The sequence below is a fragment of the Empidonax traillii genome, unplaced genomic scaffold (genome assembly GCF_003031625.1).
Source record: "Empidonax traillii isolate 1590-97213 ecotype Southwest subspecies unplaced genomic scaffold, ASM303162v1 scaffold281:size1424471, whole genome shotgun sequence".
In the NCBI taxonomy this organism is placed as follows: domain Eukaryota; kingdom Metazoa; phylum Chordata; class Aves; order Passeriformes; family Tyrannidae; genus Empidonax; species Empidonax traillii.
In genome coordinates, this window is record NW_020955474.1 from 827,229 (window position 1) to 852,826 (window position 25,598).

The window sequence follows — 25,598 nt, forward strand, 5'->3', positions numbered from 1 at the left end:
GGGCATGGACTAGATGGCCTTTAAAGGTCCCTTCAACCCAAACTGTTCTGTGATTCTGTGATTCTATTTTTCTTTTGCATCAGTTTGCTGACTTGGCATCACACACCGCTGTTCCAGCTCACATGAATGGGCATGCTGGCATGTTGTGGTGACAAGGGAGCTCACTGGGGTGAGGAGATTTGGAGAGATGAATGTGGAGTCAGAATAATTTCAAGCCACCTCAGAAAGAAAGAGAATAGGATAGCACAGACTTACTTCCCCAATGAAAGATCACAGCTTTGGTCACGCCCAAGATGAAGCATAAAAACAAACGGGCTTTCTATCACCAGTTGAAGGTCCATCACTACCCTCCTGCCCCAAGTAGTTGTCCTTTGGATTGGTTTTGATGGAAATATTGGTCTGAATCCCCCCAACTTGTAAGAATTACACTTGTAAAAATAATTTTTACTCAAAGTATTTACATAAATGATAGTGTATATAACATTAAAAACAATATCATATTTTATTTTTATAACTGTGGAAGAGACAAGCCAATTGAAAAATGTAACCAAAGGAACAGCAGAAAACCTTCAAAATCACTGAAAGCCAGTCTAATGGAAAACATGTTTAAAGCCCCACAAAAAAGTTTACTTTTTTGCATATTTTAAAGTCCATTTAGTCTTTTCAGTTTGCCAATGTGCATTTACAGCTATATACTACAAAAACACACAAACACACAACTTAATTTCCCCAGCAGAATCAGTTTACTAACACCAAATATTTAAAACAGTCTTCAAAAGTGAAGGTCAGGGTTTCAAACTCAAATTTCAACGTGTGTCCAACTACAACCCACGATACTTCTGACTCACGTCTTCTCATGTATCTTCTGTGTATTTCTATCTTATTTATAAATTTTATTTTAAAAATTGTTTAAAAATCCTTTAGTGACATCTGCAACTGTCAAAATATACTAGAGTGAACAGCTATTATGCTCAAATTAACTTACTCACTTTAGCATTTCTTTTTCTCAGACTGAGCCTGATCTTCTGAATGAGACTGCTGCAAACACTGTTTCCTTTAGTTCATCACTTCGTACTTGCAAGAATCACAGACGGTTAACTTTTTTTTCATAATGAGTAAAATACTAACTCTTTAAGGATGAAGCGACAAAACCAGCACATTTTTCTTGCTGATTTGGGAAGGAGGTGGGGGGGAAAAGAAATCATGTTTGCTGTTTTTAAAGAACTAAATGGATATAAATTGTCAGACTCTGGGTCATCTCTAAGCACAGGCCAGAGCATTGGCACGAATGACCGTGTTGTGAAGCCTACAAGCTTTATTTGGTTTTTAGTTCACATTCCTGTAGAGTGAGACATTCTTAATTTGGGAGAGCTACGGGTAAACATTTATGGGAAAAAATTATTAAATATTTCCTTTCACAAAGGTATCAGGCAAAATAAAAACAAAATCAACTCCTGCACAGAATGCTAACGGTGGTCTTTAACCATCAAAAATTCAGCAGGGCAAATGAGGTATCTATGTTTCTTTCTGACAGGCACTCGGGGCTTTTACTATGGAGAGACTTATCCTCCCTCCACCATTCACAAATTCACAGTATGTTTATTTTCAGAGAGGGACAGCATTATCCTACGTGAATATGCACACAAAATAGGCCAGTCCATCATATGGAAATAATAGTAATTATGTACACTTGCACCTAGACTTAGCATTACAGAGGCAGTGAAAATACTTACAAGGTAATGATACTTATTACACCACCTGATGTAATACATAACTACTGGTCACTTCCCAAACCTCTCACTGAACTCCAGTAGCCTTTGAGAGCTGTTTGTTGCAATTCAGTTTATGAGACAATGTTTTAAATGTTCTTTCTCCAAAGAACTCTTGGAAAGATGAAGTCCATCTGAATATTTTCTTTCTAAATATGAAATATGTTCTGCTTGCAGAAGATTTCAGAATTAAAAATTAATATGAAACACAGTGTATTCACCCTGAGGAAAGAAGTCATCCTGCAGAAGGGTCTGAGACTTGAGTGGACACTATGCACAATTTCTCTGGGCTTTAGCCCTCAGCACTACAACTCATTTGTCTAAGTGAAGCTTGAGAAATCTACAGGAACACCCAAGAAAGTGTGTCATATGAGTTTTGATCAGTGTGTACAGAGAGCAGAACTTTACAAGCAGGAACATGTTGGCTGGACTGATGTGGACCTGGGATATCAGAGCTCTCTTCCTCTCAACAAGCAAGATACAAACTTTCTCTTAAGAAAATTCAAAGGCATGCACACCACCCGTGCTGCACTTTAAACCTTATGCGACTTTTAACTACTGAAAATACAGAAAATTGTTGCCTCCTCTTCCTTGTATCTACAAAATTATGCATGCCAAGTGGCTCCTGAGCTAAGACAGACTGAATGCCATGTCCTGCTTTCCTGGGCATGCAGATGGATTGCATTATCACTAAACTATGGCTTACACAATATTATTCCAGGGTTAAATACACACCATTTATACCTCCTGACTTCAACAACTGTAGGGTAAGACCCCCATGAAACAGATCTATTCTATACAAACAGTATAGAAGGTATAGTTCCTGAATGTAAGGCATATGGGTACAACAGAGAGTAGGCTGCTTTCCCCAGCAGCCAATAATTTCCAAAGCTGATCTTCTCTGGCTCCTTAAAAAGGGCAGTTCCTCTCCTGATCCCTCACTACTTCCCCAGACTGAAGTGTAAAGAGTTTGCAATAATAGGGCAAATCTCTGAGAGCAACCTGGCAGCTCCTAGCCTGCAAAGATGAGGTGGCTTTTCAAAATTTTATCACGATTGTGGCAAGGCCAGGGTTTTATTAATACTTCCAATATTTGATGCAATTTCATATAAACTCCCCAAGCTCAAATATACTCTAGGGCACCATCAGTATAGAAAAACCTAGGGCGTATGTTTTCCTGAAATGTTCCTGAAATATTAGCTGCTATTATTAGTTATGTGACTTCAAACAGTAATCATATTTATTAAAAGATATGTCATGCAAACATCCAGAATGCTTCCCTTTGTGGTACCACCATAATGGTGTCACACAGAAAAGGAAAACTCAGCAACAACAAAGCAAATTTTGCTTCTTGGATGTCCAGTGGAACAATATGCCAAAGATTTAACTTCCCAAAGGAAAAGACAACAAATACACGGCAGAATTAGTTTCACAGTACCATGTGTCACCACAGCTATGCAAAAAGATGTCATACATCTTGGCCTTTGAGGAGAGCACAAAATAATTGAAAAACAGGATCGATAGGAGGAAAATAAACTACTTTTTCCTGGGTACCAAGCTAAGCTAAATGACTGATCCTTCTCAAAAAGCCTCAAGTATTATACTTATTTGACTGTTCACTAATTTACTGGCTGGTTGTTTATCAGGAAGACTGGGAGTATTTATTAGCCGGTATTACTAGTCACATGACTTCAAACAGTAATCATATTTGTTAAAAAAATTTGGTATAGTAATTGCCACTTCTTACTGATTTGGGATAAAATGTTGCGTTCCACTTCAGTTTATTGAAGATTTCATTACTAAATTAACTGTTGCCTAATATACCTATCTATAGTCAAAAGAGGTATTTTTTAAAAAATTAAAAGCTTATTTGTACCTGCCTTACTATATTTCTTCTAGGAAACAATAAAAGGGTAAAATGCCCTAACAAAACACCAAGATATTATGACATGGTAAAAGAGATAATCCTACCTGATTGCCACACCTTTTAAAATTATGTATAAGGAGTCTTTTGTTTCCCGGTTTTTGGAATGTCAAGCAACTCGTAAATGATAATCTGGACCTAAATAAATGTATGCTCATTAAAAATTCCATATTTATTTAAAGCATTAAATGAGTCATGACTTCAAGTCTTCATATAGAAACATCTTTCCTCAGTTTCTTACCTAACCTCTCTTTTAAAAAGCCAATGTAATAGTCTAGCAACAAGGTCATGGCAAATTTTTCTCAACCTGTTTAAAATATTTACCAGACAGTTTTAAATACCATCAGAAAAGCTTAATCTTAGCTCAATCCACCACAAAAGACAGTTCAATTAGAGTTTGAAAGATTCCTTGACAAAGGAAAACGGCAATGTCCAGTAGAGCCCTCCCTCCAGTCCCTTTGAGTAACAGATAGTTGCTCTCAACTAAACCCACTTTTGTTTAAATACACGGTTTCTCCTACCCTCCCTCATTATCTGGTTAGAATTAATGATTATCTGATTAATAAATTGTTACTCAATTACCACTTAACCCAGTCCCAGGCACACCTTTCCAACCACAATAAATAGGATGAATGTTCATCTCCTCCTCTTCTTTCCCCACATCTCCTTCCTCTCCTCCCTTTCCCACTCCCCCCAGATAAACACATTCTGGGATTTATTTTCCTGTATCAAATCCTTGAACTAGAGTGTTCTCTCCACTTTCTCCATACAGGGCAAATAGGAAATGCTGGTCCCAAGCCTACTCTCCATTCTCACCTTTGGTGGAGTATCAGTGACTCCTGCAGTGTTGCAGTTTTAACTTAAAAAAACATCCCTTGACTCTCTTTCCTCTTCCAATGCTACTTTTTGGGGTTTTTTTAAAATTTCTCAGCTCCTTTCAGAGAAACAACTCCCTAGCCCAGCTCACTTCAATTGTTCAGAGAAAACTTTTATTCACCCTGAATGAACAAACTGCTTTAAACACGAAACAATCAAAAGAAATACAAATTCCTTAATAAAATACTAATCACTGTCATACCCTATTCCACATGCTCTGCAAGTGGTCTATATTGTATCCCATATGCCAAAAGTTATTTGTATACTACTGACATTTTTTGTGTTCCCTGCAACGTTTGGAATACCCTATGATACAGGGTGCAAGAAGATAAGATCATTTATGTAAGCAGAACATGACCTTACAAGTGTGTAAATCCCTTACGTGCGTATGCAAGAGAAATAGATGTGAGTACCAGTACTATTTGTATGTGTAATTATTTGCTTTACATGGCACATCAATTCTGCAAACAAATAGTAACTATTTAGCAATATTCATCTCTTTCTATTGTATAACACTGAACTGGGGAGAGAGAGAAAAGGTAAGACTTTAAAGTCCAGTGATAAATAGTATACTGACTGCAAACTAGTATAGAGATCTCAAGTCTGTGCTGTGGAAACAGAAATTCATGGCTGATAAAACAGCAGAAAATGGAAAGAACAGCCTGATCCAAAAAATCAAAACTGCAATAGGCTGTGTTACTCTGGGAGAAAACATGCATCTAGAGAGAGTAAACACACAGTTTATAAGTACCACAAATATATATATATATATATATATCTAAAATCCCCCACATATTCTAATTCAAGTTTTTGTGGCGTTGGAGTTTTTTAACTTACAAGGCAAATATAGATAAAACTTACTAAACCTTCCTGTTTAGAATCCGAAGGTGGTAAGGTTGAGTACTCCGAAATCAACAGATGACACATTCAGTTTTTAGTGAATATATATATATAAATATATATATATATATATATATATATATATATATATATATATATATATATATATATAATGCAGAAATCTGGTATTACAACTCTTTGTAGTATTTGCACCTATGCTTCTCAACATATGGTTAAACAATGTCTATTTGTATTAGCAGGTCCAAAGCTCAAGCAGACTGTTTGAATCAGGGGGCATTTGAGTCCCACTGCTGGGTAAGAAAGAGGAAAGATGTCTGCCTTGGGCAAGATTACAGGTAAGTGCCACCCAGGCTGCTGCTTCAGGCATATGGAAAGTATCCTGTGATGTCCCCACAAAGGTAGCTGGAACAATGTCGTCTGTCTACTCCCTAATTGGGAGGATGGTTTGGGAACAGCTTTACTTCAGCTCTGTGTCTCTCATCTTGAAATATTTCCTGCCTGGGGTGGCATGAACCTCTCAGGCTGGAGGAGGAAAGTCTACCTCTTATCTCCCTCCCCTTCTCTCTTACCAACCCCAACTGTTTCCATGGTAGAGCCAGCTGTACCTGCTGCCAAAGAAAACAAGGCATTTTCCCACCTTGAGGGCATTCCCCTCTGAACATCAAACGTCTACAGCAAACAATGGAGTTGAAACAGCTTTGCAAATAAAAGGTCACAAGAATTTTTCATAGTGGAAAATATCAGCCTACCTACAGGCAGGGGTTGCTTCCAGCTCACAGACACTTTCATGCTTTCAAACACACTTCACTGTGAGCTGAACTAGTCTTTGCCGAGACATTGCATGGTCCCAGTGAAATAATCATTCTCCCTCTAGCTATTTTGTAATCGCCTTAATTGTCAAGTCTTAAAAAGAATAGATTTTTAGTTCTTTGGGAAAAGAATGCATTTACACAGTGCAAGAAGCCATGCAAACTGTAGGGTGTTCTGAAACAGCAGGTCACACAGTAAGCAGCACACAAAGTAGGGGAAAGGAGAAAGGGCATGAGCTAGTGGAGAGCTTCAGGCAGAAGAGCAGAGCATGTGATAAGCTGTTGATGGAGCTGTGCTCTGCAAGCTCTAGCCAAAGGACAAATGAGCAATGCAGAGAGCCAGTGGCTGCCAGAAGCTACTGAACTCGTACTATAGGCTTCCATGGAGACTTGGCAGGATGGGGTTCAGCAACAGCAGGAGCCACATGTTTTCTGGGCTCCTGCTCTCTGCCTGTGCATATACTCAGCCTTGCCAGAGCAGCAGTCTCCCATGGGGTCACGTTTCCCCACGGCCATGGCCACCCTGGCCTCCGCCACCCAAAAAGCCCCTCGCTGTTCCACTCTCCTTCAGCACTGGCATTCCTGCCTTCTCCATAAGCACGTTATGGTGGTCTTCCCTCTCTCCTGCCTCTCAGAAGTGGAGGGGTTGTCAAGAACTGTGCCATATCTAGTTTGAGTGCTGCTGCTATGAAGATAAATAGAGAACTCCTAGTCCCTAGACCAAGGGCAGAAGATGGAAGGTGAGTCAAGAAGCATTTAGGGGGAAAAACACTGGATAAGCTATCTCTGAACAATCGTCTGGTACTAATCCCTAGCTAGACTAAAATTCCTTCAGATGGGCATAAAATAAAAAAAAATTTACTATGGAAAATTACCAGTTTAAATGTAAACCCAGATATTATGCATTCATGTCCCTATGAATTCTCCACACAGGTAAGCCTCAGCAAAGAGGGAAACTGTGATCATCTGCATTTTTCTGCATTGCTGGGGCAGTGGAGGAAGGGAGTGGGGGGTATGGGTTGAAGGTTCTGAATTTTCCGGGCAACTCAATATGTTGAAAATGAAAACTGTCATAATTCCATAATAAATAGGGCTTGTTTTGGATTTCCTTTTTATTTTCCTACTTTCCCACTGAATAGTTTAGCACACACAAGCCAGAAGGGATGGGGACTGGGAGCATAGTTGAGCACTTGCTCAATAAGGAATTAACCCTACACACCTCTCACACATCACCATCCTGCCAACTCCCATGGGAAGCTGCCCAACAAGATCATCACTTTCACTTATTACTTACAGCTTCTCCAAAGATTTCAACACCTTTCTGTACATTCATCCCTGACCTTAAGTGCCCAGTATGGGAACACTCCTCCAATCTTAACCTTCTCTTCTCCTACCCCATTTGGAAAAGCCTGGTCAGTCAACATTTTCTTCACAACAGGATGAAGTGAGTTTGACTAATTACAAGAACACACTCACATACACCAGAAGTACTGCTGGGAACAAAACATCTGAGCTTTAAGATTTTAAATGTGGGTGACTGAGAAAATGGGACTTGACTGGTGGAGGAAACTGGTAGTTAAAGGTCACTGATAACTGAGGGGGAAAAAAGGGTGTAATTCAGATATTGTCAGTCACTGGTATATACAGACAGTTTCCACTTGACAGTTTTCAGTGCTCCAGCTGAAGTGACAGTTGATTTATAGACACTGCAACTTTAATTTTAACAGAGACCACCAATTCAGATTAATCTGGAATATTAACTCAGCATTTCCAAATAAAAACAGAAATGAAAATCTCTTGTTAGTAAATGGCACTGTACGAACAATAATTTTTTTCACTCTTCTGCCATAAGGTACATGTACCAATTATCACAAAATGTCTAGAAACCGTAATCAGGTTCATACCCCATCAGACTGGGCACATGAGATACGCAGCAGTTTGCTTAGCGCTCACGTGCTTTAGCAATTTTTAACAGACGGATGAAAAAAATGTGTGTGTGAAGAACAATAGACCACGTAAATAATCTACAGAAATCAGTGTTAATTTTTTCTGCTTTTATCTTTATTGTAGTGAGTTGTACTGAGTAGGAATGAATTTCCCAAATATACCAACAATGTCTCCAATTCTAGTATCTCCTTAAAGCTCCCTCTTCTTCAGCATCCATTCCATTTGTACATCTGAACCTCAAGAGAACAGTTTCTTTTTTTCAAATTGGCAAACCAATTATTTCTCAAATCTGAAATATACTAACATAATACAGATATATACAGAGAGAGAGAAGATGCATTAAGCTATTTTGCAAAGGGGCCAAGAGAAGGGAGTTTTCTGGCAATTACTCAGCATATGGAGTGAGGTATATAGTGACTAGATTAGATAAAATTAGTAGTTGTCAACCCAGTACTGCCTGATGACAGAAATTACAGCTTTATCTTTTTCTTATCCGTGCCTCCCACATATCATGTGCCTCATTAGGATCCTATGGACAGAACATACAAGGAAAAGACCATCCTCAAGAAATCAGAAAAAAAAATCCAAAAATAACTATAAAATCTCCTGCCAGATTTAGTAAAATATATTTTATTTGGTTTCAGGATATAATTATGTACTATCCTGGACTATCACAGCATTTGAGGAATGGCAAAATCCAAGGTGCAACCAGGTGCCCTGCTAGGGTTAAAAATGCCTCTTTCCCTTCAAACATTTATTCTTTGAATGTTGGGAAAGCTAGCTATAAATTAAAATGAAAAATTAAAGACAATAAGCAACTGACTCCAGGGAAAGGACTGGGCAGTCAAGGTGTGCCTATGTTAAATTTGGCTGTGTTGTTAGATGGTACAGAAGTATGAACTTGGAGAAAACAGTAAAACACCTTTGCTAAATGTTTGGAGAAGTTGTTGCTTTTTAGGCTAGAAGGTCCTGTAACACAGTACCCGATGCACTGATCTATGACCACAGTATCCAAAGCCAAGCAGCACGGTGCTGATTGTCCCAGCCATCTTCGCGGGAAAACTAGGTTGGGCAAAACTGCTTTTCCCAATTATCCACATTCCTCCAGCTAAGTTCTTGCACAGAGGTTTTTGTTTCAGTCACAAGGGCATGAGGAACAAATGACCAAGGACCCTGAATAGCAGAACAGTCAGTTCAAAACAAGCCCAAGGGCCGGCAAGTGATGACACCGAATAGGTCATTTCCTTGTATATAAGAAAAAAATCCGCTTATGAAGCATTTAGTAGAATAGTAAATATGAGCAAAAATGTTTTCCCTCAGATCACAATAAACGAGTTTCCAGCACATTTACCAAATGGTGCAAAACATTCCAGCACAATTTTGCTGGTTTGCATTAAAAGGAAGAATGCAAGCACATCAAAGCTTGACTTTGCCCCTAAGAAATTATTCTTCTGGTCCTCAAAAGAGCAGCTGACTTTGAAACTGGAGTGAACTGGGCCTTGACCACATTTGTAAAGGTAATACAGAACCAAATCACAGAACAGGATCTGTAGGGAAGTCTAGATACTGCAGATGTAAGTTTTCCCACTTGTATTTGGAGGTTAGGGCTGTAGGCACTGAACACGCATAATTCATGAGCTTCCACAGTCTCACAGAGCTTTCAAGAGCTTGTCACATTCTTTTCAAGTGGATCATTAAGGGCGGTGTACCTAAATGGATGGGTGGAGGAAATTTATCTGAACAGAAGATTAGAAGTGATTCAATTTTGGGAGATAACCCGACTTTTTGTCTTGGTAAGACTATAGTTCAGCCATGTGAGTTGACATTGGCATCTGGGGCTACTCAGCAGTTTCACACACAGATACTGTTGTGCAGATGAAAAAGAATAGCATTATAAAGCTTCTTTTTGTAAGCCATAAAGGTAAAATTCTGACATGATGATGGCTGACGTAATCAATGCTTTCATGAGGAGGTTAGGCTTAAAGAGGCAAACTTAAGCTTTTCACAATGATCTTTTTGAATTCCCCTTGACTTGAAGAGTTCATCACTGACAACTGGTGGGACTGTGACAAAGATAAGAGAATGGAAATTCACACTGAGACCGTTTCACAAAGGCTCAGGAATCTTCTCTAGTCTGTAAAACACACTGCAAGTACAAGCAAAAGACCTAGGAAGAAGAGGAACAGAGATAATGGTCTTCAGTTCAATCTACCTTCCTCAGGAGAAGACACCTTGAGAGAAGGCCAGCGCTGAAACTTTCCATTTCAAAGCTTTAACTATTAAAATGAGTAAATTAGCTGTGAAAAAGCAATAAGTTCTTTCCACACCCTCTATAGAAATCCTGCAAAGCAGAGTATAGACAAAATTTCCTGCTTTTTCTTTAGGCACCTCTGTGGTTGCCTGGATGAATGGAGCTGTCAGAATTGTTTGGGGAATGCTGACTGGCCAGGAAAGGAAATTGTCATATTGACGCAAATACCACAGACCATGATGCTTGTCACACTGGAGCTCTAAAAGCAACACTTCTTGTGCCTTCCTCATTCCCTGTTTTGCAGTTGCTTTTGTTACTTATTTTTAAATACCCTTCTACTAGCTATACTAACTAGCTTCCAGAAGGAGAGGTGAAAAAAAAAAAAAAAAACACAAACAAAAAAAAGCAAGAACTGGGAGAAACCAGAGAAGGACAGCTGAGCCATCAATTCCTCTAGGCCAAACCCTTAGGTCCAATTCACCCTGTGCTATTGCCAGCCGCTTACATCATTCATAGCAAAAAATGTAACAGTCCGAACTAGTTCGTTTGAGAATTGAAGGAATACAGCTTATTCCCAATATATCCTAAAATCTAAACAGAAAATACTTTTAGTATCTGCATAGCTGCAGGGCATTATTTAAATAGAACAGCTTTTAAACAAGAAATAAGCCATTTAAAGATGGAAATCCCATCATTTGCTACACTAAAAAGTTTTTACACAAAATCCTCTTGAATCCTGGAAAGTCTGTTCATTAAAAAGGTGCATGCTGTTCTAATATATATCCTATGTCAGCACAAACAGCCTCCATGTAAACACACGGCCGTGAGTACCATGAGTAACAACTCTGTTTCCATCAGAAGCCCTTTATCCTGCGTAAGAGGACTGCACGCTAATAGATGTCCTGGGCTAATGCTAACTAGCTACAGCTGGCTCACAGCTATAAAAAGCATTAATGAAAACATAAATACTAACTTCTCCACTTCCCTCAGCCCGTACGTCAGGGCTGCGCAAAGGCACCGCTTTCCAAGAGGTCTGTGTGAATGAACTGGCTGCTCTGAACCAGCTCGCTCTGGTTCTCCAAAGTTTGTTTACTGAACAGCGTGTGCAGAGACACACTGAGCATGGGGGGATGCAGGGGGAGAGGCAAACCACGTGCTGCCACGCTCGGCTCGCTGGGCAAACCCTCCCACTAACCCGAGCCCTGGGCTTCTAGTGATGGCTCGGAGAAAGGGAGGAAATACCTATTAACCAAGTTACTGACCCACGGGCGTAAAAACGTCAGTGTGCACTGATGCTGAATGCAGCCCGATTCTTACAGCGCAATCCTGTGTTTTGCCGTAATATTACTTTGCTTTGCTGTTACAGATGAGGTTATAATAAAAAACGAAGGCACTGACACATACGGAGCAGAGAAACGACACTTTATACTTGGGAGTTCTGCACCCTCTCAAAACTTAATACAGTACTTATAATTTTATTATGCCAAACGTAAAAACAAAATGCAGAAAAAAAAAGGAGACTTGGATTTACCCAGTACATACAGGGAAAAGGAAAAAAAACATCTATTTCTACTCCATGGTAAAAAAGGATGCATGCACCTCAGGGTTGCAATTCAGACCAAAACATCAGGATACTGAAGTGCTACAACAAGCAGCAATTTTTATTCATCCACACTGTGCACGCAAAAAATCTTCATTATTCTTTGACTACTAGACTATTTATCTGCTCTTTTAAAATAGAAGGGTTTATTGTAAAAGCAGTTACCTTGTCACTGTCTGTTCCTACGGATTTCAGCAGATGACCTCAGGCATACACAAACCCTTCAGGTCTTTGCAGGGAGGCCAGGCATGCTGGCCACTGTGTCAAGCTAATCACAATTCCCAACTGGTAAGTAAGAATTATACCTAGCCTTTTTTTTTTTAAGTTTTCATTTTTTATAAAGGAAATTAAGTTATACCCAAGGTTGAACCAGAAATTCGGGATTCTTCACCGAAAAAGTTTGGAAACCCTCAAAAGTACATTCATTTAAAAAAAAAAAAGCATCTTATTCCCAAATACCATGATTCTTCCTTCTCATGATTTTGTTCGATGCATGACTTTTTAATTCCCTCTGATTTGCACTACCCAAGCAGCAACTGCAACCAGGCATGCCAAATCTGGTTTCCATGTATTCAGCGGGGATCAAACAAATCATAGAATAGAACCTATTTGTCTATGCAGGAGTTTTCCAAATCTAGCATACAGATGCTATCCAACACGATGCAGCCCTTGCAAGCATTTAAAAAAAAATTATCCGATTGCAGGTTGTTGATTTGCTAAGGTTGCAACCTCTAAAACCAGACGTGACGCCTCTTTTTGCTTTGAGTTCTCCCCCTTCTCAGTATATATAACTGGATTTCCAACTAATTTCTTAAAAATCCACAACCTTAGTAGAGTCCCTTCCCACGTGCACTACTGAAATGTAAACAGCTTGGGAGACACTGATTTTCCTGGCTGTTGATGCATGCACATCAAATACCTCTTCTCTCAGGATGTTATTGCTACAATTCTCCTACAAACCCTGGCAGTCCAAATATGAATGATGACTCAGATACACAGAAGCACCAAGGTATAGATGAGCTCCTATCACGGATATTTTTAATCATGACTAAACAGCCCAGAGTGCAGCAAGAAAGTTTTGGCAGTTTTCAGCTGCCTTGGAAAGGAAATATCCACTTACCATTAAATTAAATAGAAATAAAGACACTAAAAACCCTTTTACAAAGATTAGGCACTGATTGTCTTTGTTAACATGCTCTCCCACTTCCCACTTACGTTATGTTAATACGGTCATTTAACATATAGCTCCATACTGAAGATGTGACATGATCAAAGCAAATTCGTTTCCTTGCACATTTTTCCTCATTTCAAACAGAATTTACAAATTTTGGCATTTGTTCAGAGGCAGTGGAAAATGCATAATCCCATTGTTACAGGACAAAGACAAGAACATCTGTAGTTGTCATGACTAGACCATATTTGAATTCAATAGTGGGGAAAGCTGCCGCCCCAGAGAGGAAATCCACAGGAACTACGTGGGCTCAAGAGAAAATAATGAGCAGACAGAAAGGTGATTTGCACAAAATGGTATTCTAATACCTTTTGACCACTCTAATAATCCTCATATGAGAACCTCAGTTCTACACATTACTTCCTCCTCCCACAACCTACTACACATTCCCCCACCTGGGACTCTACTTCCATGATCCCAAACTACACTTCCCACCTCTGTGAAGCTGGGACTCCAGTGCAATCTCTCTTACATCACTAATGTTGCATTCCTTGCAGATCCCCTGTTCCCTCACTCAGAAAAAAAAGGGAACACCTCCTTGCCGATGGCGTTCCCGCGCCATGTCCTGAACCAGGACTACAACTTCCTAGTTGTAGCAGAGACCATATCCCACCTGCCAGGCAGGCACGCCTAAGCGTGTGGCTGCCCTTGGTCTAAACAGTTGGGAATTACTGAGAAATATGGAATAATTTCATACTTTCATAATTGCCGTCTTCCTGAGTAAAACTGATGATGCTGTTCAGGAGAAAATGAAATAACATATAACAAAATTCTGTTATCATGTGATATTGAATGAAACAGAGCCCACAACACAAATACGACCAAAAATTATACTCCACAGTTTCATGACATCATTCTTGGTCTCTTTAATAATAAAACCACAGAGTGGTTAAGGTTGGAAGGGACCTTAAAGATCACCTAGTTCTTACCCCCTGCCATGGGCAGGAACACCTTCCACTAGACCAGGTTACTCAGAGCCCCATCCAGCCCAGTCTTGAATACTTCTAGGGATAGGGAGTCCACAACCTCTCTGGGCAACCTGCTCCAGTGCCTCACCACTCCTATAGTAAAGATTTTTTTCCTAATACCTAATCAAAACCTACCCTCCTTCAACTTAAGATCGTTTCCGCTTGTCCCATCACTACATGCCCTTGTAAAAAGTCCTTCTCCAGTTCTCTTGGAGGCCCCCTTTAGGTACTGCAAGGCTGCTCTAAGGTATAGCCTGGAAGGCTCTGGGGAAACAGCCCCAGCACTCTCAGCCTATCAAATGTGAAACATCTCTGAAAAATACTTTGTATTAAGGCCTAGCCTTAGGCATTTGTAAAGCATGTTATCCAAAGCAGTTCACACTGCATTCAAACACACACTTCAAACTGAGAATCTAAATTCAGTGAGTTACAAAACCATTTTGAACTTATGGGTGAGGTGAATTGTTCCTTTCTTTTCTCACTGCAGGACTAAAATTACAAGAAAACCCTAAATCTCTCTTAACTGCTAATTCACTCAAATCCTTACACTGTGAAATGTAATATACAGTAAGTTCATCCCAGGCCTTTGCTCACCACTTTTCTCATTTGAAAAACCTCTGAAGTCCCCTTTAGCCAAAGAGAGGGTTGAAGCATTAACTAAAATGCATTTGAGGGTCTCAGGGCAGCCTGTAGCAGATCCCTGCCCAGTGTGATGCTGCTGACTGCCTCTGGCTGTGAGAAATGGAACAAAACTAGCAGGCACTGCCACCAGTCAGGACTGACATATGAACATAAGATAACTTGTTATAAGTTTCATACCAATTTTAAACCACAATGCTTACTGAAAGAGCTAAGATTGTCTCCTGTGAGAAGCTTTATTTTATTTGCATTGTTTGCTGTATATTCATCTTCTGCGTTTTAAAAAAAGTGTATAAAAGCTTAAAATACAGATGTGCAGGCCTATGTTTCAGCAACACCATGCCTTTCAAAGTCTGTCTTGTCTTAATTGGTAGAGTGCGCCCATAATTTTAAAGCTGCACAGGACTGTGTATTCCTGATTCTTTGGGACATAAGACCTCCTTCTTACCAAAAGAGTATTTTATATAAAATCTATGCTAACGTTTCTGTGAACATCCACTATCTATGCAGATACTTAAGGCTATGAACACAAAGAATGTTTACCTGTCCAAGTTGCACACAAATTCGTCCAATACTTGAGTAGTTAAATTTCTCTCCCAACTGTTAACTCACCATGTGTCCAACCAGGCATTTATGACATTCATCACTGCTCATGGTCCTTGCCTTTGGTGCAATGGTAGATGGAAAACAAATTCCTGAGACGCAATCTGACTTTTACAAAGGTTTTGGAGAGCTTCAGCATGACTATCTCTAGGTCAGGACTGAAGTTGTGTAGTCAGTGAAAGGCAGGGGTGTAAAACACCTATGGAAAATTTCTGCTCTCAGTTCTGTCAATCACATAACTCTCAGAGATACAAAAATTCAAGGGGAAGAAAGGTCAAAACCAAGGGTAAGATTCCATACCTTTTACATAGGCCATCTTAGAATAATTCTTGACAAATAATAGGTGCTGGAAAATTGCTATTTCTGGCTTAAACCAGACAACATACTGGTTCAAACATACCTTGATTGTGGCTCTCGGGTTGGAAAATTACATTTTTAAATTGCTCACTTTCTTCTCCCTAGACTGGTCCTACTGGAGGATAACATACAGGGGAACCACAACAGTCTTCCCACTCCCCCCATTTACATAGTGCCTCAAAAACAACTAATTGGGTGGATACAGCCATAAAGCAAACAGCAGTGGGAAATGAGGCGTTCAGGTGCAATAAAGCTTCATTTAAAAAAATAATAAATGCAAAGGATGAAGATACAGCAAACAATGCAAATAAAACAAAACTCCTCAGAGAAGATAATCTTAATTAGTTATTTCAGTAAGCTTTCTAAAGCCTTGCACGCAATCATCAGGTGTGGGAGGTGTGAAACAGCATATTTACAAAGTAAGTGGTGGGGAACACACAAATCTACATAATGATGCTTCTACACCACGTATCTGTCTCTCTGTGCTATTTACAGATCTCTGCAATTTCTCTGTCATGGGGAATACATCAGTTAGTAGAGCTACTCCTCCTTCTTGACCAAAAAAAGTCTTTGGGGTGTGTGTGTGTGTGACTGTCTTCTGTGAACACATGGGTGTTTTACTGACCACTCTAAGCACTTGAGTATGGAGGAAATGTAAACAACCCGTGTCTCCTTTTTGCTAGATGCATACAGGAGCCTGCACACACACAGTGTTGGCCATCTGACAGTTGGTTTCTGTTCCTGTCCATTTGCTTTATAAAGAGACTGAATCTTTGTCACACTTGTGGTCTACACTGGCTATCATCTGCATTAGCCTCTTTTTCTGTATCAGCAGTTTTTATCACTGCCCTGACATATTTTAGGACAACAGTAAATTGTTTAATTGCCTGTTCAGAGTGCAGGGCCGAAAAATGGCAGTGAATGTTGAGGGGTCCTTTTTTTTTATTTGTACAGAATATATCAGATAACAGTGCTTTCACCTTGCCCTTGGACAGAATAAGATTATGTAAATATTTAGCACTGAAAAATAAACGTTAATGTCAAATTAACAAATTGTTGTACTACAGTGGCACTGGAAGAAGCCCAAGTTCTATCTATCCGTCTGCAGCAGCATCAGCAGCAAGGAAAACAGACTTTCATAGCCATCCAGGCAACAACATGGGGAAGCTACAGTGTTAACTTTATAATACAGTTTAAAGTCTTAGATGGACAGTGTGATACAAAAGCTGTTTTTCCAACAGTCTTTTGTTCATACTCTCTGTTTTGGTGGCTTCAGTTTGAGAATTACAAATAGAACAGGGTGGAGGCAAAAGGGAATAATCCAAGTGTCAGGGAGTCTTTACTGTGAATAAAAATGGGGGAAAAAAAAAAAGAGACTTCAAAGCAGAAACTAGTTACTAGACCTTGAACCACAGCTATTAGGAGAACTATTACAAGTCTGTCAAGTAGCAATTAGTCTACTTTGCAAGAATATTAAGAGCACATATCTTCACAGAGAAGGATCTGAAAAGGGGAAATCAGAGAAACCTTTCAGTTTATGGAGTACTGTCTACTGCATTTCAGTTACTTATTTCCTGTTTATTTTCCACTTGAAAAATCGCATCCCAGAAACATAATGTAATTTTTAAAAACTTGCATTTATGACCATTCCATTTCAAATGTTTTGTTGAAAAAAAAAACACAAAAAACAAATGGAATGCTGTAAACAGATTTAAGTCAGCCACAAAAAACATTCTGACAGATGTTAGCATCTGTGAACATGGATCTTTCATGACAGTCCTTTCCAATCTGGGCTCTTTTCAAATAAGAAGACCTCAAAAATTTTTTTGTTGTTGTTATTTCAATATGCTTTACAGAATTTAAAGTAGGTTTTCCATACCGGAAGGACGACTTTTCAATATATTAATCCATCTACTTGGAATGCTAGCTGCAGCACCTGACACTCAACTTTTAGCTATGCATGCTGCCAGACAGGTTAACCCATTGACTAGATCTGCATTAAGATAAACAGCAAAGACCATTGGATGAAGGAAAAGAGAGGAAAAAAGGAAATCCAACTTTGAAATGAATTAGTTTCACAGGATTATCACTTGCCAATAAAGTTGTTCTACACAGAATTACGTATGAACAGGCTACTCAGAAACTTGCAACAACTTGCTAGACCACAATGAATTACAGCAACTGACTATCATGTTTCTGGGGGCCGGCTCAAAAAGAGAAATATGATTTCCTCATTTCTATTTCTTCCAGCCACTCAAACAAATCCTCAGCTTTGTAAATAGTTTGCTCCCCAAGGGTCCTGCTTGCATGGTGGCAGATCTTTCCAATCCTCTATGATCTGGTAAATGGCAAACAAAATAAAGAGCAAAACCAAAAGAACTATCAATGACTAGCGCATAGATGCAGATCACACTAACTTTCAAAGTAAATGTACTGTCTTTTATTCTTGGAATAGGAAGTTATGGTAGGCTGAAGTGCTAATATTCAGGTAGGAAATAGGTCAAAACATGCCAAGAGAAGTGAATGGATAATTTGTCTAGTCACACACAGATTTTAAAATGCGGATTCACAGCTACAGCTAGCATTGTTTTCTGCCAGCAGTGCTTAGCTTTTCGTTCTTGACAACACCCTTTTCTATCCAGCCTCTTCACCCAAATCTTCCGAGTGCTCTGACCAGTTTAACTGCCTAATAGTTCTAAAAATGCAACTATTTTTGTTACACTGACTACCACACAACCAGCCCTGTCCTTTAAGGCACAAAACTAACCAGCTCTATTTTTTACTAAACTCACGTGGCCCGCTCAAAACAAACAGATACTGGCAGGAGCAAAATCCAAATTATACACTGCTTTATCCCAGGAACACAAAGTACAAGGCCGACGCAGTGAGTCAGACACCTCAGCGCCAGTGAGCTCCTCAGGTTGACAGGAGTCTCTCTGGGATCCTCCTAAGCCAGGACTTTTTAAAAAAGAGTCAAAATAACTGGGTTTAGACAAACGTGTTGTGTCATTAGCAAAAGTATCTCTCTCATCAGACAGGGAAAAGGCAGCAAAAAGTATGCCAGGAATGCTGGAAATGGGCAGACAGTCACAGCGAGTCATATTTTCTTCTAGTTTGACTTTTTTTTTCCCCCCATGAAACTCCTTCAGCATGAAAAGTCCATTTGCAAGAGTAGTTAATAACAAGGGAAAGGCAGATGATTTGACAATAATACAGGGAATGTGGGGCCAATTTATGTACAGCAGAAACCAGAGAACTTCTTGGTTTCTGCGATGATTTCTCAGCGCCTTTTGAAAATACTCTGAATAGTTCAGCTAAACAGACTTTAACCCCTCAGACATATCCATTTGTTTATCAGTAAAAGTCCGTATTCTATATACGTATTTTTATGAGGAAAAGGTTAGATTACTACAGGCAGCACCATAATTTCTATGCTTCTAAGGTGTTAGTTTTAACCTATTAAATGAATCCATTTCATTCCAATCAAAATACAGGTTTCTCCCACAATTTGCCAGTCTCTTACTAGAAACTGGATGCCTTGAACCAAATGCATTACTTCCCCTGCTCCACATTTAATTTCATGCTTCTTTTCAGCTTATTATGCTTTTTATGCTTCCCTTGACAACAGCATCTAGGTTATTATGAAGTGCTACAAGAGAAGATATACAATAAAGCCTGTTGACAATACTAATCAATTCACTATTAATGTACCTTGATTTCTATTATGAAACAATGCATAACCTAACTCATCTTGCCTCTTAATATACAAACCTTGCTTTCATGGAAGTTTTGCTTTACAGAAGGAAGTTAAAAAAGAAAAAAAGAAGGCTTCTTAATTACAGAAGAATAAGCCATCAGTTGGTTCAAAGGACTGCCAGAGGCTGTTGGGCCCTTTGCTCACTATCAGGTGACAGACAGAGACATTTTTGATAGAGGAGGAAAGTCTCATGTGGATGTTTATCAGCCATGGAAAGAGCAGCTGATAAAGCAGTCTGAGGTGCTTTCCATTCCTCAGTCTGTAAAAGAAGTGTTAGTTCTCGTCTTTGCAAAAGAGAAAGTGGGCTTTTTTTTTTTTTTCAGGATCTAAACCAGCCTGATAGCTGTGAACAACAACAAACAAGCTGTTTTCTGAGCTTGGACACCTATAAAATTTGAGGAACTTCTAAGAGACCAGTTTAGCAATTGCACCTGAGAATACCTGGTTACAGCATGTTCTCAGAAGCAATGGGCTCTCATTTTTTTTTTTTAATTTCATGTGTGACATAAGAAGTGCAATCTGAGATTTCTGTTTTCTTTCACCCCATTCCTGTGAAGGGTGTGGGCCTCGGGCAGGTTAACCATCTCAAATTGAGCGATTGCAAATGTACTTTTGGTTGAAAGTTGAAAATAAAATACAGAGACAGTACTATCATTTGAACTGTGGTAGAATTGATGTTAAAAATCAGCTTGAATAACGGTCTGCCAGCTGCCTTGACTTTTGATCGGACATGGCCCTCTGGAAGAAAATCTAAAGGGAGCAACACTGTCCTCAAAACCTCATATTGATGTGGGGCTGGTAAAGTACTTTTCCTCTCGCATTTATAGCAAGAACGAATTAAGTACATAGCAATGACTTCACACAACCAGATGTATCTTTTTAAAAAATAATGCAAGTTAAGTTGAATATAACTCTTCTATTTAAAGGAGCTTCTTAAAAATACTGGGGACAAGGCTGTTGATAATTACTTTCCAGTGATAGAGCTTGCATTTTAGGAAGGAATAATCTTCCTCAGTTCCTTCTGGAGAAATTTTATTGATCAATGAGTGCTGTAAACTATACATTGGCTTACAAGGTAGAAAGAATTGAGAGAATTCTATTATTTCTAAAGCTCAGGAAGGACCAGTGAGCATGCCACTACCAACTTGCAGGGTGTCTTAAAGGAACTCAAATTCTCCAAAACTTTGAAGAAACCCTTCAAAGCCTGCTGCAAATTACATCTGGAGAGTTCTCAAGAGGACCTGCTAAACTAATTGCTCATCTCCATTCAGGTCTTAAAGTCTGCAGGAAGAGGCGTCTCCTAATGTCCTGAAAGGCTGAATTTAGAAGCTTAATATAAGCTCTGCCACTGTAACTCACTTTAACAATATTCCTCAGTGAAAATAAAATCTAATGTATCTTACATTTTAAATTTTTAAGCCAGCATTAACCAAAAGTTAGTGCAAAACCAAAGGAAGAAAATGCAGTAGTAGGCATAGCTATCTCAGACCCAGAGTTGCTGAGAAAGACTTTGAAATCAAGTCTTTGGCCTCAAACCCTGAGGATCATAAAAGGAAAAGGAAAGGATTCAAAGGTTCAGTACTGGTCAGAAAGGAAAACTGTCTGCCATATCTTTTGTATTTAAGAAAAAAATATCCAATTCTTGATTCACTACACTGTAAACAGACCAGTATTGAGATGTAAAGACTAAAACAGAAGAGGTTAAAACCACTGGTCAAAAGCTGCATGTTCCATGGGTTCTGCACGTAGGATTTCTGCATTAGTGTTAGTGTTTTGACCCCACACCACTTTTTACGGCAGAGGAACTTAACTGCAGTGACCTCCAGATTTCCAGAAGTCATTGGGATCTTTTTCCAGTGACTTCACAGTGGAAGTGTACACCTATGTTTCTCTACTGGCATCTGTGCAAAATCCTCCTTTTAGAAAAGCCTTTCATTTCTCTCTCTCTCTGTGTATTTCTCATCTGTTTTAAAAGACGATTCTATGAGGATAAGTTATCAGCAGAGCATACCATGGACATCACATAGGCAAATGGGATGTAACAGCTATTCTGTGAAACTCAAGGAACAGTATAAGATGTTCATCTATGGTTTTAAATTGACTTCTGATTAATTCATTTTCAATCTTCCTGTCATCTGTTGATGACATAAACTATAGACAGATCCTTCCCTTCTCTGGGCAGAACTACTGTGTCACAGTACACCTCCTAAAAAACTACACCACTTCCATCAACAGCCTTGTGCCTTGCTGAGTGTGCATATTCCCTGAGAGCTGACAACTAAGAATGACGTTTCCAAACACCCTCCTCTTTGGTTTCTCATATATCACAGCCTCAACAGAAAAATTCCCATGCATGTTATTACTCACCTAACATTTGGTGGATCTGTATTCATGATGGGTGTTGCACAAAGAGGCTTGTTTCCTTGAACGTGGCTTCTGTAACCTTGTCTTGCAGGCAAACAGTACACCCTCTGGATAACAACTTGTACCTGTGCTTCTCTCCATCCCACTGCTCCCTGGCTTTCCACCATTTCAAGCAGAGAATCATTAACAGCACTCCGTGCTAAGGGATGCCGTTTCAAATCACAGTTGTTATGGATTTGTGGAGCACAAGCAACCTGGTGAAGGAAAACCCATTAAGAGAAACATTCCAGGGAACCTTGAAACTATGCAGAGCTAGAGAGGGAAACTTCGGCATGAAAAATCAAGTTGCAAGTGCGAAATCAGTTTCAAAACACTTAATGCTCCAAGAGTAACTTAGAGACTAGTGGCCAGTATTTACTGTGGATTTTTAATGAACACTCAAGAGAGTTGCATACACAATGTGCTCCTGTATTTGACTGGTCCTCCAGAGCTAACTCAGTACATGAGAGTGACACCAGCAGGAAAACAGAACTGATATTAGTCCTTATGATTCTTCCCCCTGAATTGAGTTTCATTTTTAGTTCTTTGATGTTCTGTTCCTTTCTCTTGTAAAATAAAAAGTAAAATCCACCTTGAACGCTTCTGGACTTTCAGATATAGTTGTAAATGAATGCTTTATAGACTTACACATTTCAATGGAAAATACTTCAATGTGAAAGAACTAGATGATTAACAAAAAGTAAAGTAATTCAAAGTACAAACTTTAATTTATTGGTTTACTACTTCCAAAACATACTTTATTAATAAAATCTTCCAAACTTTCAAAATAAATTTTATGAATGCACCATGTTCCCTTAATATAAACGATAAATTTCATTAATTTTATTTCTAAAATAAATCTGTCTTGGTAAAAATTTTATGCAAGTGTAGACTAATATATATAGGTTCCTTCACAGCATGAGCCAAATTTCTATTTTCACAATGAACCCTGTTTTTATAAACAGTTGGGTGCCAAGAAAGATTTTCAGAGTATCACAGGCTGTGCCATAAGTATTATACACCAGTAAAGAAGGAGAATTTGTAGTATTTAAAAGTAAACTGTGGTACAACACTAACCTTTGTCTAAAAAGAGCTTGCAATAAAACTTGTCTACTGAGTTTTAAATGAAGTGGTTTTGTTTGTTAGGAGCCATGAGAGGAACAAGTCAATTGTTCTGGTTTGCAAATACCACAGTTGAAGCTTTTTAAAAGTTAGAGTTGAAGCAAGAAAGGAGATTAGGATTTATGTAATTTTTTAATTCCCAGGCCTATAATGGGAATTTTATATATATGACAAATACAAAATGTTGACACTCATTGTTCTCCAAACTTGTAGGGCCAAACTTCTCAAATATTAAGAACGATTTGGGTAGCCAACATAAAGCCTTTACGAGAGCCTTACTTTCAGAAAGTCCTGGCACAGGCTTTTAAAAAAACAAATCCCTTAAAGTACTTCAGCTTGTACAACCACCACAGCTAGGGAACTGCAGAGTCAGTAGTCATTTTAATACAAATAAAGTCAAAATAGGAAAGAAAAAAAAGAAGGGGTGGAAAAGGGTGATGATGTTATCAATTGATGCTTTAAAGAAAGGATAGGATGAATTAGGAAATGAGTTAAGAAATATGAGTGGGGAAATTGAATGTTTGTTTAAAATACTCTCTTGAGTGAGTTAGAAGAAAACAGATTTTGTTTTTTAACTATTCAGCTATAAAGAATAAGAGAAAAATCAATGAAAAATCAAGCTACAATTACTATTTAGCACAGTAGTGAGACTTCAGCAAAATAACTTCACAGCAGTTCAGCATTTGGATGGACCAAAAGACTCTGCTAAGAAAATATTATTAAAATAAACACCGCATATTATTCAGCCTTGGCTAAATGAAAGGGGAAACTGAAAAGGTCAGTAATTTAGAATTTTTGTTTTTCTGACAATTTCCAAACATCTGCTCACCAACTTCTTAACAAGTGCTAAAACTGCAAACCAAATGGACCTTACCCGATTATCTGAAGATTCCTGGTGTACCTCATCATCAAGGTCATCTAGTCTGAAGGTCTGTGCCAAAGAGATAATATTCTTCCTGATAAGCATCTTTGTAAGACCACATGTCTTCTCTCTGGCTTCGGAATATTCACTGAGTAGCACCTTCTGACTGAAGTAGGTATTCATGATAACAGGAACATCTGCATTTCTGAGAAGCAATTTTTGCCTGGAAAACAATAATTTAAGTGGCATCAAATCCATTACAAGGTAAACCAATGATAAGCACTTTCCTAAAACGTGTGTTGCATTGTATTTCTCTCCTCTTTTTTTTCGATCATTACCACTAAAAAACTTCAAAGATCTGTTATCAAAATTGTAAATAACTCACTCCATAGAAATAGAAATTGGATCAGCCCTCTTAGCTTAGGCTTAGCCCTGGGCTCCATAGTCCCTGGAGCATCACTGAACCTAGGGACAACTTACACCTGGAAGCTGTTGAGCCCCATGAACCCCATCTGGCGTCATACAAATGCTTTTTGGTGTCCTTGTGTTGTCAGCACAGAACCAAGAGCACCAGGAACTCCTGCATACAGTTACTGAGGTAAAAGCTGCGAACAGAAGACTTACAGTCCTGCTCTATGTTAATTCAGAGCTCTGGCTCTGCTGGACCCAGCCTGGCTCTTGCAGGACATCCTTCTCTGGTAAGTGCTTCCCACTGACCTGAATTCATTCTCACTGCGGCCAGCAGCAAACTGCTCCTCCCTCCTCTATTTTTCTAAGTGCAAAACATGTTTTTCTTACGATATGCTGTATATTATCTTGCCTGTGTGTTTGCTGCTGTCATAAATGTGCTCTCCAAGATCCAGTTTTGGTTTCTAGCGCCAATGTAAATTCCCTAACAGCTCCACATGCAGCAAGTTCTCGCCTAGCAGATTAAGGTAATAGTTGCAGAATCTCTAAACACACAATAATTTCATGCCAAAGCATGTGTCAACATTGGGATTTTTTCTTACACTAGTGTCACAGTTGTACATTTAGAAGTACATTTCTTACATTCACAGGACACAAAATCTAATGAAGTCAGCTAACAAAAACAACCAATAATCTCATTTTCTACAGACCATCAAAACAGATCAAAATCCACTTTACTGCAATCTCTGATTTTTACTATTAGATCTTTATCACCTGGGAGTAAGACAAGGCCTTCTGCCTTGGCAGCAAAGCTGAGCTGACCTGAGTTCAGAAGTAACCTCAGAACTTGTCTCTAGAATGCTCACCAGTCATATTATGAAGCAAATTTCCACATCTATGACACTATCCATCAAAATGCAACCACATAGAATTAAAAAGTAAAACAAAACACTCAGGAGTATTTATTTTTGATCTCAGTCCCTACAAGATCTTGACCATGGTCTGTTTTATAACAGACTCCTTCATTCCTCAGAGAGCAGATAGCTAAATGTATGATTGATGTATTCATATTTTCCAAGGCAAAAGAAAAGTTGCAGCAAGTTTTTAAATATAATCTCTTTTGTTTCATAATTAGGAAAATAAAGCAACAGCAACATGATCTCTGCCTTTTAGGAAAAAAGTATACATTTAAAAACAAGCTTGTAACTTAG

The 25,598-nt window shown here is 38.9% G+C and overlaps 1 protein-coding gene and 1 long non-coding RNA gene across 2 annotated transcripts in view; one reads left to right on the forward strand and one right to left on the reverse strand.

The window, feature by feature from the left end:
* SPIDR (scaffold protein involved in DNA repair) overlaps nucleotides 1–25,598 on the reverse strand; it is a 199,020-nt gene that overhangs the window by 45,063 nt on the left and 128,359 nt on the right. The window contains exons 9-10 of the mRNA XM_027890237.1: nucleotides 23,992–24,202; nucleotides 21,960–22,210 (exon numbers count right to left, since the gene is read on the reverse strand). Coding sequence (XP_027746038.1) covers nucleotides 21,960–22,210; nucleotides 23,992–24,202 — 462 coding nt within the window. The remainder of the gene's footprint in view (nucleotides 1–21,959; nucleotides 22,211–23,991; nucleotides 24,203–25,598) is intronic.
* On the forward strand, nucleotides 116–20,296 carry LOC114060602. The gene is made up of 3 exons (XR_003571921.1): nucleotides 116–169; nucleotides 5,670–5,765; nucleotides 19,916–20,296. It is a non-coding gene; the product is annotated as an uncharacterized LOC114060602 (long non-coding RNA).